Source organism: Salmo trutta, chromosome 26, assembly GCF_901001165.1.
Source record: "Salmo trutta chromosome 26, fSalTru1.1, whole genome shotgun sequence".
Classification (NCBI taxonomy): Eukaryota; Metazoa; Chordata; class Actinopteri; order Salmoniformes; family Salmonidae; genus Salmo; species Salmo trutta.
In genome coordinates, this window is record NC_042982.1 from 21,355,821 (window position 1) to 21,374,753 (window position 18,933).

Consider the following 18,933-nt stretch of genomic DNA (forward strand, 5'->3'; position numbering starts at 1 on the left):
GGGCGCCAGTGGCGAATTTGCCAATCTTGGTGTTCTCTGGCAAATGCCAAACGTCCTGCACGGTGTTGGGCTGTAAGCACAACCCCCACCTGTGGACGTCCGGCCCTCATACCACCCTCATGGAGTCTGTTTCTGATAGTTTGAGCAGACACATGCACATTTGTAGCCTGCTGGAGGTCATTTTGCAGGGCTCTGGCAGTGCTCCTCCTGCTCCTCCTTGCACAAAGGCGGAGGTAGCAGTCCTGCTGCTGGGTTGTTGCCCTCCTACGGCCTCCTCCACGTCTCCTAATGTACTGGCCTGTCTCCTGGTAGCGCCTCCATGCTCTGGACCCTAAGCTGACAGACACAGCAAACCTTCTTGCCACTGCTCGCATTGATGTGCCATCCTGGATGAGCTGCACTACCTGAGCCACTTGTGTGGGTTGTAGACTCCGTCTCATGCTACCACTAAAGTGAAAGCACCGCCAGCATTCAAAAGTGACCAAAACATCAGCCAGGAAGCATAGGAACTGAGAAGTGGTCTGTGGTCTCCACCTGCACAACCACTCCTTTATTGGGGGTGTCTTGCTAATTGCCTATAATTTCCACCTGTTGTCTATTCCATTTGCACAACAGCATGTGAAATTTATTGTCAATCAGTGTTGCTTCCTAAGTGGACAGTTTGATTTCACAGAAGTGTGATTGACTTGGAGTTACATTGTGTTGTTTAAGTGTTCCCTTTATTTTTTTGCGCAGTATATATATACTGTACAGTGCTTTTTAAAATGTATTTTCAATATAGTGGACATTTCCAGTGAATTATAGGAAGGGATAGTTCTCTGTGCTGTTTTACTCATGGGAGGTTTCTTAAAAATTTCAGCTGAAAATTCTGGTTATTTTGATAAATAATACACAGCAAAGTCTATGAATTAATAATACATTTTGTCATTCATACTATTTGTCTTTATTTTGCCTTGTTGAAGAATATATACAGTACCAGTCAAAAGTTTGGACACACCTACTCATTCCAGGGTTTTTCTTTATTTCAACTATTTTCTAGATAATAGAAGACATAATAGTGAAGACATCAAAACTATGAAATAGCACAAGAGTGTGCAAAGCTGTCATCAAGGCAATGTAGAAAATAGTAAAAATAAAGAAAAACCCTTGAATGAGTAGGTGTGTCCAAACCTTTGACTGGTACTGTATATTCCATGGCCAAACGAACCAGACAAATCTAAGTAGGAGGAATTGAATCCTCAAAACAGATCATCAAATCTTGAGGTTTGATAAATCCTCTTAAGGATCGGACCCTTTAAAAAAAAAATTGGCTAAAATGACATGCCCAAATCTAACTGCCTGTAGGTCAGGCCCTGAAGCAAGGATATGCATATTCTTGGTACCATTTGAAAGGAAACACTTTGAAGTTTGTGGAAATGTGAAAGGAATGTAGGAGAATATAACACATTAGATCTGGTAAAAGATAATACAAAGAAAAAACCAACAGTTGTTTTGTATGTTTTTTGTACCATCATCTTTGAAATGCAAGACAAAGACCATAACGTATTATTCCTGCCCAGATGCAATTTAGATTTTGGCCACTAGATGGCAGCAATGTACTTGCAAGATTTATGCTGATCCAATGAACCATTGTATTTCTGTTCAAAATGTTGTATCAAGACTGCCCAAATGTGCCTAATTTGTTCATTAATATCTTTTCATGATCAACACTGTGCACTCCCCTCAAACAATAGCATGGTATTATTTCACTGTAATAGCCACTGTAAATTGAACAGTGCAGTTATATTAATAAGAATGTAAGCTTTCTGCCAATATCAGATACAGTTGAAGTCGGAAGTTTACATACACCTTAGACAAATACATTTAAACTCAGTTTTTCACAATTCCTGACATTTAATCCTAGTAAAAATTCCCTGTCTTAGGTCAGTTAGGATCACCACTTTATTTTAAGAATGTGAAATGTCAGAATAATAGTAGAGATAATGATTTATTTCAGTTTTTATTTCTTTCATCACATTCCCAGTGGGTCAGAAGTTAACATACACTCAATTAGTATTTGGCACCATTTCCTTCAAATTGTTTAACTTGGGTCAACTGTTTCAGGTAGCCTTCCACAAGCTTCCCACAATAAGTTGGGTGAATTTTGGCCCATTCCTCTTGACAGAGCTGGTGTAACTGAGTCAGGTTTGTAGGCCTCCTTGCTCGCACACACTTTTTCAGTTCTGCCCACAAATTTTATAGGATTGAGGTCAGGGCTTTGTGATGGCCACTCCAATATCTTGACTTTGATGCTGCCACCCCTGTGTTTTTTTGGGATGGTGTTCTTCAGCTTGCAAGCCTCCCCCTTTTTCCTCCAAACATAACGTTGGTCATTATGGCCAAATAGTTATATTTTTGTTTCATCAGACCAGAGGACATTTCTCCAAAAGGTATGATCTTTGTCCCCATGTGCAGTGTCCCCAAACCGTAGTCTGGCTTTTTTTATGGCGGGTTTTGAGCAGTGGCTTCTTCCTTGCTGAGTGGCCTTTCAGGTTATGTCGATATAGGACTCGTTTTACTGTGGATATAGATACTTTGTACCTGTTTCCTCCAGCATCTTCACAAGGTCCTTTGCTGTTGTTCTGGGATTGATTTGCACCTTTCGCACCAAAGTACGTTCATGTCTAGGAGACAGAACGCGACTCCTTCCTGAGCGGTATGATGGCTGTGTTGTCCCACGGTGTTTATACTTGCGTACTATTGTTTGTAAAGATGAATGTGGTTCCTTCAGGCGTTTGGAAATTGCTCCCAAGGATGAACCAGACTTGTGGAGGCCCACAATTTTTTTCTGAGGTCTTGGCTGATTTCTATTGATTTTCCCATGATGTCAAGCAAAGAGGCACTGAGTTTGAAGGTAGGCCTTGAAATACATCCACAGGTACACCTCCTATAGGCTAACTGACATAATTTGAGTCAATCAGAAGCTTCTAAAGCCATGAAATCATTTTCTGGAATTTTCCAAGCTGTTTAAAGGCACAGTCAACTTAGTGTATGTAAACTTCTGACCCACTTGAATTGTAATACAGTGAATTACAAGTGAAATAATCTGTCTGTTAACAATTGTTGGAAAAATTACTTGTGTCATGCACAAAGTAGACGTCCTAACCGACTTAACAAAACTATAGTTTGTTAACAATACATTTGTGGAGTGGTTGAAAAACGGGTTTTAATGACTCCAACCTAAGTGTATGTAAACTTCCGACTTCAACTGTATGACTATTTCCTGGGAAATGTTCTTGTTACTTACAACCTCATGCTAATCGCATTAGCCTACCTTAGCTCAACCGTCCCGCAGGGGCCCCACCAATCCTGAAGGAGTTGGATTAGATAAAGAATATTGTCTGATAGAATGCCAGATTTTTAGCAGTTTCAAACATCTCAAGCAATAAGGTTTCCCATTCAACACCCTGCAAGATGTTGTTATGTGTATCCCACATGGAACTATGAAGCTACTTTGTTTTGGTATTCCTAACTTACATAATAATGGTGTACTCGTAACTTTGGATCACGTAACTTAATACATGTAAAAGATGTCGGAAGACAAGTAGATGCATTAGATCACCATGCATTTTGTTATTCATGAACACCCCCCTAACAAAAAAAAGAGAATGCCAGTGGAGCTCCAGAAATATCATTCTATTAAAAAGCTAGTAGTACTGTAGAAGCTGAGTACACAGACAGTTCTAATAATAGTACTCTCTGCCTGCAGCTTGTGAGTAGACACTGAGTAGACTGGGTACATCAATGTGACAGCCCACCACGGAGACTAGGCTACTGTGTAGTCAGTCCATCAGACATCAACATACTCTTGCATAACAAGAAAAAAACTCTGAGCCAAATTTAGCACACCATCTCCCTCTATCCCGACTAAGTTATGATAGTCATTTACACTGTAAAGAAATCCTTTGTAACACAGCAGGCTCACTTCAGATTCCACAGTGGACGTAGCAGGCAAATTATGTAATATTAATGTAAGAATAGAATACAATAGCATTGGGCGTTCCGAGTTGCACAGTGGTCTAAGGCCCTGCTTCGCAGTGCTAGAGGCGTCACTACAGACCCGGGTTCGATCCTGGGCTGTATCGAACCGACCGTGTTCGGAAGTCCCATAGGGCGGCGGACAATTGGCCCAGCGTCGCCCGGGTTAGGGGAGGGTTTGGCCGGGGAGGCTTTACATGGCTCTTCGCGCTCTAGCGACTCCTTGTGGCGGGCCGGGCGCCTGCAGGTTGACCTTGGTCATCAGTTGAACGGTGTTTCCTCTGACACATTGGTGAGGCTGGCTTCCGGGTTAAGCGGGCCGCTGTTAAGAAGCGTGGTTTGGCGGATCATGTTTCGGAGGACGCAAGACTCGACCTTCACCTCCCGAGCCCGTTGGGGAGTTGCAGCGATGAGACAAGATCAAAATTGTGGAGAAAAAGAGGGTAAAATACCCCCCAAAATTTTAAAAATAGTACACTAGCATGGTTCATTTTGTCAAAGACTGTTAACACACGCAGTGCATGGTTCAGATGGTGCCCATAAGGTTTCCTCTATATATACACACAGCTGTTTGGCAGGGATGAATGAAAACAGAAACATGTATTGTCTTGAATTAAGTTTATATACACTACCGTTCAAAAGTTTGTGGTCACATAGAAATGTCCTTGTTTTTGAAAGAAAAGCAAATTTTTCGTCCATTAAAATAACATCAAATTGATCAGAAATACAGTGTAGTCATTGTTAATGTTGTAAATGACTATTGTAGCTGGAAACTGATGATTTTTTGATGGAATATCTACATAGGTGTACAGAGGCCCATTATCAGCAACCATCCCTCCTGTGTTCCAATGGCACGTTGTGTTAGCTAATCCAAGTTTATCATTTTAAAAGGCTAATTGATCATTAGCAAACCCTTTTGCAATTATGTTGCAAAAGTTACAGCTGAAAACTGTTGTTCTGATTAAAGAAGCAATAAAACAGGCCTTCTTAAAACTAGTTGAGTATCTGGAGTATCAGCATTTGTGGGTTTGATTACAAGCTCAAATGGCCAGAAACAAAGGACTTTCTTCTGAAACTAGTCAGTCTATTCTTGTTCTGAGAAATGAAGGCTATTCCAAGCGAGAAATTGACAAGAAACTGAGGATCTCGTACAACGCTGTGTACGACTCCCTCCACAGAACAGCGCAAACTGGCTCTAACCAGAATAGAAAGAGGAGTGGGAGGCCCCGGTGCACAACTGAGCAAGAGGACAAGTACATTAGTGTCTAGTTTGAGAAACAGACACCTCACAAGTCCTCAACTGGCAGCTTCGTTAAATAGTACCTGCAAAACACCAGTCTCAACGTTAACAGTGAAGAGGCAACTCCGGGATGCTGCCTTCTCGGTTCTCGGTTTTTAACTCAGTGGGCTGCTTTAAAACCCCAGACCTCATTATGACACTTTGACCAGAGGAAGAACACTGACCTCACATCCTCTTAAAGGTTTATAATTATGTTTTCGGTTATTTAATCATTTGTAAATGCAATATAAACCCTTTAAAGTGTTACCATGTGAATAGAGCCCTAAGAATAGGTTTGACATGATTTATCAGTGATTTATACATAGAGAGAATGTATCTGGTTAACTTGATTATACTGTAGTATCGTTGTTGACTGCTGTCTAGTCTATGTTGCCGCAATCCAGGAAATCATCAGATGCTTAGAAGGTCGGAAAAAAGGACCAATGTTAGCAGATAAATAATTTTGTCATTGTTTCATAGATACTTTCACAATATATTGGACACCGTATGTCCTTGGTGCCGATAATGTAGTGCACTACAACACAGCGTGGGGGACAGGTTGGTGCTGCTGAATTGTAATGCTTCCTCTGCTGCTTGAGCTTTCATCTTTTTTTGCAGGATGCTATAGGTGTCTGAACAGTGCAGCAAGGAACTGGGGCTAATAACAGGAGGCTTATTATAGCCCTAGCAACAGGAACGGGATTGGTGGCTGCGCAGGGTGAGCCTATCAGCTATTGGCTGGCAAGGGAGACCATTCCAAGAACAGAAATTAATCTCATGAAAGCTTCAGTACAGCAGGCTGCAGCAAGAGACTGCAGTCTAGGGTTTGGGAATCCAACAGCTTGCCATTTCATCTTATCAGTCATTGTGGGGTTCTGTTTCCGGATTGCAATAAACAGATGTGCATTAATAATTTGTGTATGTGAAACTACTGTCGGGGAATGGCAGATATCATTGGCTTATAGCATCCACATGACAGAGATGTATTGTCCAACAAGCATATCAGTTTCTTTCAAATTATGTTAATGAAATGTATGTTTTGAGTAAGAACACTATATTTCACCCATAGGAAGAGAGTACAGTATATGTGGTCTTTATTGTTATCGCCTAGAAGTATGCTTTGATCCATATTGGGATTTTATAGATGATGATGTGCAAAGCACCTTATCTCTCTCTGTCTCTCTCACTCTCACTCTTTCTCTCATACACACACTCACATACACATGCACATGCACACATACACAGTTTCCACAGATACATACAAACCTGTTTGAACTATGCCCTCTGACCCAGCATCTCTGACCCAGCACATGAACAGCACATAAGTGTTTCAAATGAGAGCACAGTGTCCCAAATTGGTTTCCCTGTCACACTGTCCAATGGTGCACTACACTCATTTTAAAATGTCTATGGTGCCATACACTCTCCTTTCTAATATGTATATGGTGCACTACACTCTCCTTTCTAATATGTATATGGTGCACTACACTCTCCTTTCTAATATGTACATGGTGCACTACACTCTCCTTTTTTAAATGTATATGGTGCACTACACTCTCCTTTCTAATATGTATATGGTGCACTACACTCTCCTTTCTAATATGTATATGGTGCACTACACTCTCCTTTCTAATATGTACATGGTGCACTACACTCTCCTTTTTTAAATGTATATGGTGCACTACACTCTCCTTTCTAATATGTATATGGTGCACTACACTCTCCTTTCTAATATGTATATGGTGCACTACACTCTCCTTTCTAATATGTATATGGTGCACTACACTCTCCCTTCTAATATGTATATGGTGCACTACACTCTCCTTTCTAATATGTATATGGTGCACTACACTCTCCTTTCTAATATGTATATGGTGCACTACACTCTCCTTTCTAATATGTATATGGTGCACTACACTCTCCTTTCTAATATGTATATGGTGCACTACACTCTCCTTTCTAATATGTATATGGTGCACTACACTCTCCTTTCTAATATGTATATGGTGCACTACACTCTCCTTTCTAATATGTATATGGTGCACTACACTCTCATTTCTAATATGTATATGGTGCACTACACTCTCCTTTCTAATATGTATATGGTGCACTACACTCTCCTTTCTAATATGTATATGGTGCACTACACTCTCCCTTCTAATATGTATATGGTGCACTACACTCTCCTTTCTAATATGTATATGGTGCACTACACTCTCCTTTCTAATATGTATATGGTGCACTACACTCTCCCTTCTAATATGTATATGGTGCACTACACTCTCCTTTCTAATATGTATATGGTGCACTACACTCTCCTTTCTAATATGTATATGGTGCACTACACTCTCCCTTCTAATATGTATATGGTGCACTACACTCCTTTCTAATATGTACATGGTGCACTACACTCTCCTTTTTTAAATGTATATGGTGCACTACACTCTCCTTTCTAATATGTATATGGTGCACTACACTCTCCCTTCTAATATGTATATGGTGCACTACACTCTCCTTTCTAATATGTATATGGTGCACTACACTCTCCCTTCTAATATGTATATGGTGCACTACACTCTCCTTTCTAATATGTATATGGTGCACTACACTCTCCTTTCTAATATGTATATGGTGCACTACACTCTCCTTTCTAATATGTATATGGTGCACTACACTCTCCCTTCTAATATGTATATGGTGCACTACACTCTCCTTTCTAATATGTACATGGTGCACTACACTCTCCTTTTTTAAATGTATATGGTGCACTACACTCTCCTTTCTAATATGTATATGGTGCACTACACTCTCCTTTCTAATATGTATATGGTGCACTACACTCTCCTTTCTAATATGTACATGGTGCACTACACTCTCCTTTTTTAAATGTATATGGTGCACTACACTCTCCTTTCTAATATGTATATGGTGCACTACACTCTCCTTTCTAATATGTATATGGTGCACTACACTCTCCTTTCTAATATGTATATGGTGCACTACACTCCTTTTTTAAATGTCTATGGTGCACTACACTCTCATTTTTAAAATGTCTATGAGTAAAATACTGGAAACGTTGTAGCACTGAGTAAAATACTCGAGAGGGCAGGAAACATCGTAGCACTGAGTGAAATACTGGAGAGGACAGGAAGCATTGTAGAACTGAGTGAAATACTGGAGAGGACAGGAAACATTGTAGAACTGAGTGAAATACTGGAGAGGACAGGAAGCATTGTAGAACTGAGTGAAATACTGGAGAGGACAGGAAACATTGTAGAACTGAGTTTATAGGATGAAGTATAGTGAATGAGCTGGTAGTTCAGAATGGCAATAATAAATATCTACTGTAATAAATAATGTATACTGTATATACTGGCAAACAAACACCTTGAATGAGCAACAGATAGCAACGAAATTTCCTAAAAACACACTGTACATGATTCATTAAACCCATTTTAATAGTAATCGAATTGTTGATAAGATTATGTGCCTTCAGTCTACATTTTTTCTGTTGTATAGCCATGGTGCCAACCCTTTACTTGATTCAATTGAAGTTGAATTCCATTTCAGAGAAAAGAGAGCATACATGTTACAGTACTGTTCTACCTAAACGGACAGACACAAGGGTCTGTGTCAAACAAAATTACAGTTAAATAAATAAACACAAACAAAATACCAAAAAAAATAAAAATAAAATTAAACATTACTGTATATCAAAACAATTAATGAAATGTTCTTAGTGTATGAACCATCCCTTCTGATGTGTCCAAAAAACTAAACTAAACAAATGATAAAAGAGTTTAAAGTTTCTATGCGATGCAAAGTCATCTGAATCGTTCACTCTCGCTACCTACGTTGACATACAGACGGAAAAAGTAACATACAGTGTTCAAAAGTCGCCTTGTGACCCAGAAGGGACTATGTAAGTTAACTAAGTACCATGTTTAATTACATGTGTTAACTGTACTTACTAAATTACATGTGTTAACTGTTCTGAGATTAGCATGGCAAAAATGGAAGGTATAACAGTGTCTCTCTGTTGATGGCACTAGATGAATGGCATAAAGTAACACCGTAGGCTTATGAATTTAAATATCTAAATCTGACACACCTCAAGGTGTTTGGGTTTGCCAGGGCAAGTGATAATATCTGACACCAAAAAATACAATTTGCTGAGTTTTAGCCCATTACGATCAAGATAATACATCTAATAAAATCTAGAGAGCATAGCAGCAAGATAGAGAACCACATCCTCAGCAATATATATTTAGATACATGGTTAGCTCAGAGGATGTGAGATGTACAGAGTGGGTTAAAGACTATAGGTGGCTTCCCAAATTACACCATATTACATATAGTGCATCACTTTTGACCAAGACCAATAGGGCTCTGGTCAAAAGTAGTGCAATATATAGGGAATAGGGTGGCATTTGTGACGCTGTTAAAGTCCTAGATCATTTAGATCCATTATTCTGTTGTGGTGGAAATCATTCAGTTGGGACATTCAGCCCTCGGTGGTAAATAACGTTAACAGTGTATGACAAATGACTCTCCCTGTTTGCTTCAACATGAAGTCCTAATCGCCAGCTATTATTGGACTAGCATTTGCATTATATTGCATGAGCAGACATGTGCACTCACTGCACTGGTGTCATGCAAGTTTGTGTAGATCTAAAAGCGCAAGTGGGTTTTTAGTGTGTCCTTGTGATTCTCTGTTTGCATACATGGTTATTGAGGATGCCTATGGAGTATGCTGAATCAACTATTTGAAGTGGCAAAGGAGGCACACAAGAATAGCATACTAGCAGCACACAAGAGGTTACAACATTCTATCTTAAATAGTTTTTTTTTAAAAGCAAAAGTTGACTTATTAGTGACATCACAACAATACACTTGACCACCATGGAAATGGTGCATTTATCATTTTGTCATATTCTTTTTTTATTATCATAGTTATCTCGTTTCTTGTGCAACTGCTACATAATGACTCACATTCAAGATATTTGTCACTCAGGAACAGTTAAAAGGTATAAAAACAAACAAAAAATGTATACTGTCAGAAATAAATTGTGGTCCATGTTGTGAATTCATAACAGAAACACTGATTCTGAAAACTTCACCATTGTTCAAACTGGTTAATAACATGACAAAATAAGTACTCAAATATAGTTCAAAGAACAAAGTATTTGTTTTACAATGCCATTATTATAATTGAATGTGACAAAGCCATTATTGTAATTTAACGTTACAAACACTAGTTGGTAAGATTAAGCAATCACTGGTATGTTTTTCCCCACTTTTTTTCTTCCATTAACAAATGAAATACACATATTGCATGCCACTAAAGCAATGCTCATAACATATAAATTTTTTACAATCACCATTTTGGTATAGCAAATATAAACAAAATAAGAATAAGTTATAAATAAGAAATAATCAGACAAAGCCTATGTTTTCGCAATCATATGAATACTTAACACCCACAGTATAAGTTAATAAAGTCAAGCTACTGTATGTTTCAATACATCACCAGCATGCACAATACTGAATAATCGATATTATTGTAGTAATCATCTTACACTGAAGAAACAGTATAGTAGGCAAGTGCATTTAATAAAACAAACACAGAAGTAAACCACAAACTCTGCAGCTGCTTTAAGATCATGTTTCTCTTTTAAACTGTCTCTGCCTTTAGATAGACTCTATTGGAGGTTAAGCTTTGGTTCCAGTATCATATTTAGAGCAGTCAGAGGACAGTCACAATGGATTTAATGCTAAATTGACCTAAAACTAAAAGTCATGTGAAAGAGGAAATTGATAACAGTATTTTCTCCTTACCTCATTACCATCGTTGGCATTAACTTTACAATAAACATCTAACCTTTACAAAACATCTGCATTGTACTTTTTCTAGATGATTTGGTCAGATTAATACTCTTATCTTTCCTGCACTCCCTTCAAGAGTGAGTGATATTATATATCATAATGGCTAGAAACTCGTGCTGTCACAGAGAAGCATTTTGTAGGACCTTTTGTAGGACCACAGATCATAGAAACGCGCTGTTTCACATATGTGGACACTGGTTTGGTGCTGGAGATAATGAATATGAGGTTGAAAAGTGGCCGAGTTGGCCTTTAAACTAGTACTGGAACCATTGCAAGCTATTTTTGTGAGGCACTCTCACTCAAGTGTTTTTCCCCCCTTCCTCAAGTGTCTGCATCTCTATCATGCATAAACCTAACTAAGCAGCTTCCCTTGGTACGACCCCAGTCCCTATGCCAGCGTGAGGCTGCCAAACCAATCCAACAACGACCACTTCAGGCGGATTGACTGACATTTCAGTGGTTTTGGCAAATGTCAAAGACAAAATCAAGAAGATGGCAGCCCTTTCAACCATTCATATATATTTCTATATATATTAAACTAAGATGTAACCTCCCCTCTCACCTTTCTTTTGATTCTTTTCTTTTAACACATGGAAAAATAAAGAACTGCTGCTGCGGTACAATCATCAGCAAAAGCGGCTACCAAAGCCCACTGGCCCTTCGTTATATATTTTTTTCTAAGTGTGGTTTATTAATCTTTGTTGCCCTCCCCTCCCTCATCATCCTGCTGGTCACTTGTCCACAGTGTTAAGTTGTCTCGGAGCAGCTGCATGATGAGAGTTGAGTCTTTGTAGGAGTCCTCGTTCAGGGTGTCCAGCTCAGCAATAGCGTCATCGAAGGCGGTCTTGGCCAGATGGCAGGCCTGCTCAGGGGCATTCTGGATCTCGTAGTAAAACACAGAGTAGTTGAGAGCCAAGCCGAGGCGGATAGGGTGGGTGGGCTGCATGTGCTCTTTGCTGATCTCATGGGCCTCGTTGTAAGCCTTCTCTGATGACTCGATGACGGTGGCCCTCTTCTCACCCGTGGCCACCTCGGCCAGGTAGCGGTAGTAGTCGCCCTTCATCTTCAGGTAAAACACCTTGCTCTCGTGCTGCGTCTCGTTGCAGTTCTTGATCAGGTAGTTATCCAGCAGGTTGAGCACGTCCTGACACACAGCCTCCAGCTCCTTCTCAATCTTCTCTCTGTAGGCCCGAACCATTTCAATCTTTTTCTCATTTCCATCTGCAGAGGTCTTCTGCTCGATGCTAGAGATCACCCTCCAAGAGGAACGGCGGGCCCCCACCACATTCTTATAGGCCACAGACAGGAGGTTCCTCTCCTCGTTAGATAGGGCCTCATTCAGCTCTGTTACCTGAGGAGGGGACAGAGCAGTGGTCATAAATGCACTATCTGGGCAGTGATTTAGGAAGCTGTATAAGACAGCCAATAAACCCCTATACTATGCATTCATGAATGTAAACAGTTATCTTTCAACAATAGCACGTACAGAAGGTGTGGTTTTACAGGAAATCATATCAGAGCATTTACTGTACTCTGTCACAACCCTATACAGTATCATACCTATCATATCTACTGTAAAGTATGTTGTTCTTGGGAATGAGCAAGATTCAACTCATCCTGTGCAATTCCCAGTTTCCATGGCAATCAGCTCATTTAGTGCACCAGTAGCTCCAGCTGTCATGTGGACAGCTAATGCTAGCAAGTGGAGAACCATATTCAAGATAGTGAGAGAGAGTGGGGGATGGGACTGGAGAGGGGGCAGAGGATTGGAGGTAGCTATGTTCCCACGAGGAGCCCAGGGGCAGCTGCAGTGTAAGTGTAGACGGTCAGTCGATCATCGCTCAGGCAGTTCACGTGTCTCCCTGACCTTCTCCTCTGCTTTAAACTGACCTTTTCATCTGTCTGAAACCCCATGTAATGCTGTCACCCAGGACATGCTTTTCACCTACTACTTGACTCTATACGTACAAGGTAGGAGGTAACGTGTTAATCCCGGGAATGTCAAATAGTGTACTGTAAAAAGCACAATTGATAAGTAACCTTTGAACTTTAAAACCTGACTTGGTCTAAATGCTACACCTCATTCCACTAACCTACAAGGTATTTAGTGGCTCTTACTGAAAGACATTGGGTAGCAAATTACAATAAGTAACAAAAAATATTCTCAACAGTTTAACCCACACACAAATGTCATATACAGTATCTTCCCTGGGTCATTCCACAAATTTGGTGCCTTTTGAGATGTGTAACTTGGTGGCAAAAAATATTTTGATTTCACATACATTCTGTCATAAAGAGCACATGTTTAACTGTCACGCCCTGACCTGAGAGAGGGTTTGTTTCTCTATGTGGTTAAGTCAGGGTGTGGGGTGGGCATTCCATGTTTTGTTTTCTATATTTTGGCCGGGTATGGTTTCCAATCAGAGGCAGGTGTCTATCGTTGTCTCTGATTGGAAGCCATACTTAGGCAGCCTTTTTTCCACCTGTGTTTGTGGGATCTTGTTTTTGTATTGCTGTTAGTAGCCTGCAAAACTTTTCGTTCGTTGTGTTGTTCATTGTTTTGTTTTTTGCCGGTTCACCGTTAAATAAAATATGATGAACCCAACCCACGCTGCGCCTTGGTCTACCTTTAACGACGGACGTTACAGAAGGAGCAATTGAATGCAAGCATATATATTTTTTTTTTATTGTTAATTAAAACATTTATAGTCTGTATATCTATGGGTAACAGGGTTGACGTGTTATGCTCAACCCACTCTGTTTTCCACCACAAAACACTAGAAAATGGCCAAAATGAGTAGAGCCAGCTCACCTGCTTTTAAACTATGATTTGACTATTAGATGTTCAATGTTTATTTTATTTTTTATTTTCTCTTCAATTCTGCATTGTTGGAAAAGGACCCGTAAGTAAGCATTTCACTGTCAGTCTACCCCATTTGTTTCTTAAAAAAAAAAAAGATTAAATGGAATATTTTCACCATATTAAAATGAGAGTTCAGTTCAGGGACAGGTGGTTTTTTTTACCTTAAAATGAATCACTAATCACATGAAATAAAGAATAATATTCAGAAATTACTTTTTCAAAACAACAAAATAACTAAGGCTTTAGAATGATGGTAAAATTCTGAAGTTAAATGGTTTAAAGTCTTCCTGGAAGTCAGAGGGTGAATTATCCATGTGGTCTATATTAAAGGGCACTTAATATTACAGGCTTTTAAAATGCAATATTGGTGCATAATTTATACTTAAAATATCAAAGTGATACAAAAGACACTCATTTTGTGGAATGACCCCCCTACCTTCGTTGAATATCACATTAAGAGCAACTGTAAAAACCTGAGACGCTCCGTACCATATCACTTCCAGTCCACTTCCAGATAACCTTACATCGATAAAACACAAGTTTTTATCCCCATCTAAATCAATATCAGCTAAATAATTAGATGATCTAGATTATAACTATAGACAGGGAAGATGCAGACAGCACAAGGCTACAGTATAAATACAGCTACAGAGGAAATACAGCTTAATGGGTGGCCCATTCTAGCAAAGTGCTCTCTCTCATTGAGAAGCTAATATTTCTCCTTTCTGGTGAGCTGATGTGACATTCCCCTCCCAGCCTGATAGAGGAGCACAAAGAATGCGGCTGATAGGTGACGTCACAGCCATCGTGTGCATGGATGACAGAATGCTTCTAAGCAGGCGTTTTTTCCTTCCCAGCTTTAAATGCAAGAACATACAATTGACAGCTCAAATGCCATGGTATTACTAAGCAAATGTTCAATTACTGTCTGATTGTTAGACCATCTTGATGGATATGTAAGAAACATAGAGTGCAAAAGACCACAAGTGATGTTGGAAAAGCCCATCATATGCATTTCTTGTCAGTGAATCATCATTGTACCAAAATGCTGATGTCAGTCAATAGAAATAAAGAGAGGCAGCCTACCATACTGATCTGAATACCTAATTGCCAGCCCAAACAATTATTGACGGGCTGGGTAAAAATCTGTCAAGACTATCCTGAGCACATTATGCTACTGTAAATACATTACATAATAAAATAAAACAAATGCCATTCAACACATTCACTGACAAAGCAGCACTGCTTATAATTGCATCTTACTGCATCGATGCATTAAGGAACCAATGCAAAACTGTATGCAGAATAATATTGTACTGTACTGTACTGGTCAAGGTGAGATCAGAACATAAAATTATACCTCTCATTGCTTTTTCCTGCCATCAAGTGAACCCTGGCTGCAGTGGCAAGGGATTTCCCATTGGAGAAGGGAACGAGTACACACCCCTACACTGCAAAAAGGCCCAGTTCTGACTGCATGGACTGACCCAGCAGATTGCTTAAAGGGAAAGGAATCCCACATGCACACAACACTAAAATGCCATTGCTTGCAACCAGAAATCTGCAGGAGAAATAGATCTAAATTATGCAGCCGATGAGACCGAAAGTGTTACTAGGTAGTAATAATAATGGTTAAGATGTCATTTAATTACAGTGAGAAAATTCTAAAGCACTAGGCTAGGCTACATAATGATTGGAGGAGACTGGGCATTTAGGTTTAGGGCCTAATGACAATGCATTTTTCACACAGTGTGAGACCTGTATCAATAAACCAAACAATAATGTACATTTCATTAAATTGCTTTAAAGAACACACAGCTTCACCCTATCCATATCCAGACATACAGTACGTCTAGAGAGGCTACTGCACACGTTGACAGTGACACACAATGCGACATACAGGTGCAATGCAGAATGATAATGTGATCAAGTAACTTAATGTAGCTCAACGACTGATAACAAAAGGACCAATATCCAATCTGATCATTGACTCACTGCAATACGACAAAATACAGAACATTCTAGAGAGAATTATGCTGCCTCCTACATTTGTTTTGTGTAAAGAGCTGGAAACGGAATAACCATTTATGCAGGAATAGATGCTCATTCAGAGAACATCTGTAGCCTCTACTAACAGACACATATATATATATATTCAATAGAGGACAGATTTAACTCAGAAATATACTTTTATAAAATTACTATTATTGCTAGGCTATTATTTAATTAAATCTAGATATTACAGGGCGAATCAATCAATATTCAAGCAACCTCACATGGCACAATCCTAAAGACCAATTCTAACTGATCTGAATTTAACAAATCACATGGGGAATTAAGTCCCACTGGGCATACATTAAACCAACGTTGTTTCTACGTCATTTCAATGAAATTACGTTGAACCAACGTGGAATAGATGTTGAATTGACGTCTCTACCCAGTGGCATAGAATACATTTATCAAATGTAATTTTATAACGTGAGGGACACGTTTGACAGAGAAATCAGTCTTATTTGGTGCCTCTGAATACATTTCGTGGTAATATTACTCCACTGCATTTCTTTTAAAGACACGAAACCGGCACCGCCCAAGGAGCATTCAATAGCATACATTGATTGCCTTTCTTGAATGTTTCTTGAATGTTTGAGCTCCACATGTAGGCTATTCTGTTCGTTATAATTAAACAGTGATTGAGCCCTATGAAACAGACTTGATATTCTGAATGGTGTAGGCTAGTATTGGTGTAGGCTAGTATCTCAATGCAGTGTAGTGATGTCTATGATTGCTGGCAAAACCTTTACTGAATCTAATATCAAATTGTTTAATTTCTATACACATCACATCCATGAAAAATCTCTAGGAATGGAATCAAATATCTAAATAGAGATAATTCATATTCATTAGAATTACATTGTTGAAAATTCTATGTTTCATTGAACACCAAATCATAGACCTTATTCGTAGGCTATTCACATGCACTCGTTTTGGAGGAGAGACTTACCGATTTCATGGCAGCTGCCATGTCATCATATCTTTCAGCCTGTTCAGCCAGCCTGGCTTTCTGCACCAGCTGCTCGCGATCAACCATTTTAATATTTGGTTAGTGTGAACGTTATTCTATAGGTTTTGGGATAAAATTATATGTCTACTACTTGCAATGCCGTGAAATTCTGTGCGAACCTAGGCTGCAGCTGTTCTGTGCAGTCTGTGCTAGTGCCGACGGGCCACCCTTTCTCGTTCCTCACACTTTCCCCCGGATGCGTCATCACTCAGAAAGGTGGGTGTCTTGCGACTGATGTAACAGTCCTTACATGGGAATCCAGAGGTACTGCATATCTGGGATGAGAGCGAATCAGATTTCCTGTTTCATTCCCACTAAGCAATCAATGTGGGAAATTTAGTCCAATAGGACTCCTTAGTGATTCTAAACCTAACCATTACCCTAACCGATAACCAGTCATAACCTTATCCTTAACTTCATGCCCACTCCCCGGCTCAAGCATAACCATAATAATCCTAGTCATAACCCTAACCCTAGCTTCAACTCCACACCCCAGCTCAACCCTAAACCTACCACTACCTCTACCTAACACCTGTCACTGAACAAACCACTCACTGTTACAAATGCAAAGGGTGACCTCTCCTGGGAAGATAAGCTTAATACAACTATTTGGCATATACTAGTGTCACAACTTGACTGTGCTACCTGTTTCTTCTGAGAAAATCAGATACTATTGTTGCAACCCAACTGGAAGTCTTGCAAACATTTTTCAAAGGTCAGGTATCCTCCTTATTCATATTCAATGGGTGTGGGAAGTCCCAAATGCTGTTGACCAAGTAGTGCACTATATCAGACACAATGTCAGTGCATTAAAATCTAATTTCTGCAGGGAGATGGAGTGATGGAGAAGGGACCTCCTGCTTGCTGTACCTTTAGTCCATCAGCACCAATACAATGAGTCAGTCAGAACCCCCTCTGCTGGTACAGCATGGTACAAAGTCATGACTCAGTGCAAAGGATGGATGAATCATCACGGCCAGTGCTAACTCCTTGCATTTGCGAATCAGTAAGGGGTGAATCCCAACTTCCCATTGACGTTAATGCAGTGAAAATTCTACATAAGTGGAAGTTTAGGATTCACCCCTAAACTTCATGTATTTAGATTTTTTTTTACATAGTTTCAGAGTACTATAGGTGCAAGCAGTATGCTTTTGTCAGTCACAAAAGTCTCAATATTAGCTGGATAAGAGTCCTACATGTATTGTTGTATTGGGGACAATGGCGAACATGCATTCTGCAGAATCAGGACGCTGTTGGTTCACACCTGGCTCCAGCTGGAGGGACAGATCAGCTAATTAGTAAAGATGTTCCAAGCTGATTAAGGTATCACAAATGTCAGATGATTATTTTCTGTCACTCAGACCTTCAATGTAGGACGGCTGCAAAGGCACCAATGCTTCCCTTCTTTCTTCTCTCTGCCTGCCTTTCTCTCACTCTTTCTTTCTCTCACATTCTCTTCTTTCTTTCTTTCTTTCTTTCTTTCGCTCACTCTCTCTTCTTTCTTTCTTTCTTTCTTTATTTCTCTCACTATCACTCTTCTTTATTTATTTATTTCTGTCTCTCTTTCTTATGGAGATAGAATACTGCCATCTGTCCTTCTCTCTCTCCCTTTCACACTCTCACTCCCCTCTCTCCCCGTTTCTCTCTCTCCTCTCCTCTCTCCTCTCCTCTCACTCAATCCCTGTTTCCACACTCTTCACCTTAGTTTCAACCCCTTCCATTTGTCAAGGCAGTGGTGAGAGAGATAATCTGTTGCAGAGAAGGAAGTTGAGTTGAGTCTCAATAATACCTTAAAATCGCCTTGAGTCAATTTCTGTGCCCCTGCGG

General features: G+C 39.7%; 1 protein-coding gene across 1 annotated transcript; it reads right to left on the reverse strand.

Moving 5' to 3' along the window:
* Positions 1-8,733: 8,733 nt before the first annotated feature.
* Positions 8,734-17,299, reverse strand: ywhag2 (3-monooxygenase/tryptophan 5-monooxygenase activation protein, gamma polypeptide 2). The gene is made up of 2 exons (XM_029715239.1): positions 17,047-17,299; positions 8,734-12,533 (listed from the first exon to the last, which is right to left on the reverse strand). Exons 1-2 carry the CDS (start codon positions 17,131-17,133, stop codon positions 11,874-11,876), a joined length of 747 nt encoding a protein of 248 aa, XP_029571099.1. The 5' UTR covers positions 17,134-17,299; the 3' UTR covers positions 8,734-11,873.
* Between the last annotated feature and the right edge of the window lie 1,634 nt (positions 17,300-18,933).

Bases quoted from the DNA above. Each gene is read 5' to 3' on its own strand.
- ywhag2 (XM_029715239.1), bottom strand. From the start codon at position 17,133: ATGGTTGATCGCGAGCAGCTGGTGCAGAAAGCCAGGCTGGCTGAACAG. The intron at 12,534-17,046 runs GTAAGTCTCTCC...TCCCCTCCTCAG, and splicing joins TGGCAGCTGCCATGAAATCG to GTAACAGAGCTGAATGAGGC.